The sequence below is a fragment of the Littorina saxatilis genome, linkage group LG12 (genome assembly GCF_037325665.1).
Source record: "Littorina saxatilis isolate snail1 linkage group LG12, US_GU_Lsax_2.0, whole genome shotgun sequence".
NCBI lineage: Eukaryota > Metazoa > Mollusca > Gastropoda > Littorinimorpha > Littorinidae > Littorina > Littorina saxatilis.
This window is the reverse complement of record NC_090256.1, coordinates 38643011-38648829: the sequence shown is the minus strand read 5'-3', so window position 1 is coordinate 38648829 and position 5819 is coordinate 38643011. Positions and strand designations below refer to the sequence as shown.

At 47.3% G+C, this 5819-nt stretch overlaps 1 protein-coding gene across 1 annotated transcript in view; it reads left to right on the top strand.

Moving 5' to 3' along the window:
• LOC138981887 (uncharacterized) overlaps positions 1-5413 on the top strand; it is an 18768-nt gene extending 13355 nt beyond the window's left edge. The window contains exon 2 of the mRNA XM_070355029.1: positions 1178-5413. Within this exon, the coding sequence (XP_070211130.1) occupies positions 1178-2578 (1401 nt within the window). The 3' untranslated portion in view covers positions 2579-5413. The remainder of the gene's footprint in view (positions 1-1177) is intronic.
• Positions 5414-5819: the final 406 nt, after the last annotated feature.

The window sequence follows — 5819 nt, the reverse complement described above, 5'->3', positions numbered from 1 at the left end:
ATCGTTCGTCTTCTGCTTTGCGCTATATACTAATCAATTGATGCACTAGTACTCTGAGTTTAAGGCAGGGAAGTATTGGCTTTCTCATTTCTCATTGTGAATTACCACCAGACACACCTGGCACTGAAATAGGTAGAAGACTATACATATACCCCCCCCCCACCCCATCCCACTACCAAATTATTCTACTAGGCAAAAATGAAACCGTCTTTCGAAGAACTTTTCCAGCTTTGCTATTATTTCTTTTGTTCTTTCACTACTTTCTTCCCTTCTTCTTCTCCTCTTCTCTTTATCCTACAGTCCTTTTACAGTGTCTCAATAGTAGGATATTGTTGCCAATGAAGTATGAAGTTTGAAGTTTGAAGTATGAATACTTAGAAACACATAGAATGCAAGAAGGCAGATTAACAATACACGCTGAAGGGGGAATTGCCTGCTCGCTTTCTTGCTTGCTTGCTTGCTCGTGTTCTTTCTTGAAGGTATCTTTCTTTCCCTGTAACCCATAATGTCAGCCCACAAAAGATCTGTACAGGCGTTCACGTGAGATATGAGCATCCTTTGAATTTATATACCCAAATTCAAGGGCCTGGCTATTTTCTGTGCAGAGTGGAGCATTTGTGTTGAATTGATTTCGCTTTTGAAATCAGTTTTACGTACATGTAAAATTAATTCCGGAAAAATTCTCATTTAGACGCAACCTGGCTGTTGACATTAAGTATCTATTTAGTTGGAACAATGAAAAATGAACAATGAACAATGCTATCATTCCTGATTCAAAGTGTAAGACTGAAAAGAGCTGAGATGGTACTGTTGGTTGTTCACACGGGAAGGAATTTACGTTTAAAGTTACAAAAACTTACCAGTGAACTTATGACCATTTTGGCGAGATTGTAAGATAATTCACAGCAACATTTTTTATTTTTCCGTCGTGTGTCTTGCCTGTTTGTGTACTCTAAAATCCGTTAAGTCGAGGTTCTCTTCAACGTTCTAATTTTTTTTTACCTTTCTTTTTTGTTTTGACTGATCCTCCAACAGACATTTTCATGCTGTGACTCTGAAATTGGACGAAAACAAGCCAAGTATCAATACCTACAATTGTGTAAAATTTGGGGTCTTTTGCTCCTAAAATATCCGAGAAAATCCCACAGTTTTAAAGTGAATGTTTTTGTCCCCACAGGTGCGGAACGGGCTGGGTCTCTTCGAGAACGGCGACCGCTCCTTCCTCCACGCCTTCGACGGCTTCGCCAAGCTGTCCAGCTGGCGTTTCCACGGCAACGGCTCGGCCTCCTTCAGTACGCGCTTCCTGGGCAGCTCGTTCTTCAACGACTCCATGGCGGGCGACACCATCGCCCCCTACCTGCTGTTTCAGGGCCCGCAACCCCCCTTCAACTTCGTGGAACGCTTCCGCGCCTTGATGCACGGGATTGACAACATGAACGTCAACGTGTACCGCTTCCCGGGCACTGATGGTGGCCATGACTACGTGGCGCTCAGCGACTACTGGAAGGCCTACCAGTTCTCCCCGCACGACCTCAGCACGGGAGCCAGCGTGACGGGGACTCTGCACGGCGGTGAGGGCGGCATGAAGAACGCCGGGTTCCTGGAGCTGTTGTCCTCTGCCCACCCTTTGCCCGAGGCCGGCACCAAGCACCACCTGACCTTCCTGTCCAGCGTGTCGCTCTTCCCGCTGGTCAAGAACCGCATGCAGCTGGTCAGGATCAAGTCCACGCAGGAGCGCGAGGTGGTGGCCTCGTGGCCCGTGGACAGCGTCCCGTACATGCACTCCTTCTCCGTGACCGAGACCCACGCTCTCCTGCTGGCCCACCCCTTCTACGTCAACGTGATGTGCATGGTGTACGAGGCCACGCCCTTCAACTGCCTGGATTGGCAGCACGACGCGCCCTCCGCTCTCTACGCCGTGGAGCTGAAGACGGGGAAGGTGACGGAGCTCAGCATGCAGAACGTTTTCACCATGCACCACGTCAACGCCTACAACCTGGACGTGGACGGCAACCGCATCGTCATGGACATCTCCGCCTACCCCAACCCCAACTTCGTGGGCAGTCTGAGTCTTTCAGTCCTAAGAGACCCCGCCGCCCGGGACTCTTTCCCGGCCCACGCTCAGCTGCAACGCTACGAGATCGACCTGGGGGCGGGGACAGTGCAGCGCGTGGACCTAGCTCCGCCCACTCCAGCGTTCGTGGAGTTCTTGGACATGCCCACGATGAACGAAGGTCATCGCTCTCGCAGCTACTGCTTCGTGTACGGCCTGGTGCTGAAGACTGACAACGTCACGCTCAGCAGAGTGGCCATCGTGAAGCGGGACGTGTGCGGACAGGGACGGGACGCGGCGTGGATCGTGCCTCACCACTACCCCGTGGAGCCTCTGTTCGTGCCCCGCCCTGGGGGCGTGGCCGAAGACGATGGGGTGGTGCTTGTGCCGATGATTGACGGGCCGTCCAAGGAGAGTTACATGGCGGTCCTGGACGCGAGGAACCTGAGTGTCCTAAGCACCGCCTCTCTGCCCACCCTCGTGCCTTACTCCTTGCATGGGCGCTTCTTTGATGAAGTTATTTGATTCTTCTTCTTTGTCGTAGTTTGTTCTTCTGTGAACGATGCCACGAACAATCTTCCGTCCCCTCGTACAAGACCTAACGATTGCTAACGTTTGTATCGTGTCATGGTGTAGGAGGAGGCAAGCATACTGACACACAAGTACGCTACTACGCAAGCACACACTGGCGGACACTGCTGCAGACAGAGACCTACAGGGAGGCACACACAGACACAACAAAACAACTAAACAACAAAGAGACAGGCAGACAGACTGACAGGCAGACAGACAGACAGACAGACTGACTGACAGATTTACAGACAGACAGACAGAGAGACAGACGGACACACACACGCTCTCACACACAGACACACACACGCTCTCTCACACACACACACACACACGCACACACACACACGCACGCACGCACGCACGCACGCACGCACACACACACACACACACACACACACACACACACACACACACACACACACACTCTATCCTCACATCCCACACACAGAGAGATAATAAAACATACCCATGGAGGGCGATCGAGATCAGTTTTGGTGAAGATGACCCCGTGAATGTGACTCGAGACTCTTTTTTGACTGTGATCAAAGACAAAAACAAAAGGAGAAACTCTCACTCCCCCCCTCACCCCAACCCCCCTGTACTGAAATTATGGTTGCTGAGCATAAATTATATCCAACCTGGTGTTTTTTTTGCATGATTGGTGTTAAATATGACAATTCTTTTTGCAATTTCAGTTTTGTTTATTTAAAATGTTATTGACAAGGATCGCGTTGATCAGAAATGTCAAATATGCCGGGTGATCATTTCTGGTATTTTAATTACTAATAAAAACAACTCAAAATAATCCAAACAGAATAGACCACGATCAGCGGTAGATATATATGTATGTCACACGCTTTCCTTCTTTGCCACTACTAAAGCAAACGTGTGCAAGATTGTATGTTACACGCTTTGGAGCATGTGCAAGAACGGATTCAAACTCGAACTCGTCCCTCCAAAAGCCCCAAAAGGCACACACGACTTTTATTTCTCCTGCTGTTATCGTTTCTTCTCTTTACAAATTCTTCAACGCTCAGAATACTGAAAACGGCATCACAGACGACAGTAATGTTTCCGTACGCGAATATAGCTACCCTTGGAAAGTGGCTCGCTCAGGAGGCCTGTTAGTCTGACACTATAAGGACAGAGTTATGAACATAGATGACAAAGATTCCGGAATGAACAAACATTTCGCGGATGCAGACACAGAAAGACGTCATGAAGAATGCGATGCTTCAAAAGATACAGACTGTGACGACGACTGTGACGTCATTCACTAATACCGAGACGTCATTCACAGTTGTTCGGTCACTTCCGTCAAAAAGTAGATCTCTCCACAATGGCTGCTCCTGTGTTTAGGTTTGTCAAGCTTGAGTACACAAAACGTGTTTGTTCTCTCCTCTGTTGAAGCATGCTATTCCGACTTGGTCGTGTGACAGAGTTTTCTTCCACACTCGATTAGCTGATGTCTAACTCAGCCTGACGGCTTCGTTAGACAATCAACGTAATCTCGTGTGGAAGAAAACGTCTGTCACACGACCAAGTCGGAATAGCAGGTAATAGACCCTGTCGACGGGCGCAGTGGCCTAGTGAATAAGACGCCGGCCTCCCAAGCGGAATGGTCGTGGGTTTGAATCCCTGGCCGCGCCTGGTGGGTTCTGGGTGGATATTTGTCCTATCTCCCTGGCCAACTGATGTGCAAACCTGCTTAGTGCCTTATCCCCCTTCGCGTTTACAAGCAAGCACAAGACCAATTGCGCACGAACAAATCCTGTAATCCATATCAGAGTTCGGTGGGTTATAGAAACACGAAAACACCATGCATGCTTCCCCGGAAAGCGGCGTACGGCTGTCTAAATGGCGGGGTAAAAACGGTCACACACATAAAAACCGTGAGAGTTTCAGCCCATGAACGAATAATAATAAAAAAATAAAAAAATAGACCCTGTCGATTTTCCAAGCCCTTTCAAACATCGAAGCAAAGAAAAGCATGTGATGTGGATATTTTGTGAGAGCTGCGAAGAATCGATGTTATAAGTTCTGAAGACACTCGAAGCATAACAAAGAGCATGTCTTGCGGATATCTCGCGAGATCAGCTTAGATTCTAAATAGGACTTTCTGCGATATGGCCTAGCTGTTCAAATGCCGTGTATCCATCCAGTTTATGGATCGGCGTCCAAGGAGAAGAAACTATGGAGACATTTTGTTCAAGTCTTCTGCTTACTTAGGATATCTCTTGTAGGTATACCCCAGTGACTGCTGCTAAATCTGATCGCGTTGTAAAGAATGAGATTAGTGTTTTGTTTGCAAGCGTATTCGATTGTTGCGTGGCTGTTACTATTGTCAATATATTCAAGGGGAATGATCACGGAAGATGAGAGCTGTGATAATACCGGAGTTTTTAAAACAGACAAGAACCACGAGGAGAGTGTTTGCTTTGGCTATGTAGATTTTGTCTAGCAATGTAGGCCTGCTGAGGTGTGTAATTTATTTGTCCTGATATATATGTCCTGATATGAAATCACAGTTTTCCCCTGGCAGCATCATGGCAATACATTGTGAAGAAGTGTAAAAGTAAATCCATCGCCAATCTTCAGCTGCAAGTGAACCCACTCCCCTTCAGGTCCTTTTGATTTCAGACATGGTACCCTTTTACAGTCCCCCCGCGGGTTAGGGGGAGTCCCATATTGGTTGGGACGAGAAAGAATTTACCCGATGCTCCCCAGCATGTCGTAAGAGGCGACTAACGGATTCTGTTTCTCCTTTTACCCTTGTTAAGTGTTTCTTGTATAGAATATAGTCAATTTTTGTAAAGATTTTAGTCAAGCAGTATGTAAGAAATGTTAAGTCCTTTGTACTGGAAACTTGCATTCTCCCAGTAAGGTCATATATTGTACTACGTTGCAAGCCCCTGGAGCAAATTTTTGATTAGTGCTTTTGTGAACAAGAAACAATTGACAAGTGGCTCTATCCCATCTCCCCCCTTCCCCCGTCGCGATATAACCTTCGTGGTTGAAAACGACGTTAAACACCAAATAAAGAAAGAAAAGACTCTTTTACAGACCTGCGTTTGAATGCTATCAGTAGGTATTCAGTAGTGTCTGGATGTTTGCCTATTTTGTAATTTAAGTGTCCTGGAATGATCAAGATAGTCTGGCCTGTTAATGTGCGGTAAGAAGAACTGGGGAGGTA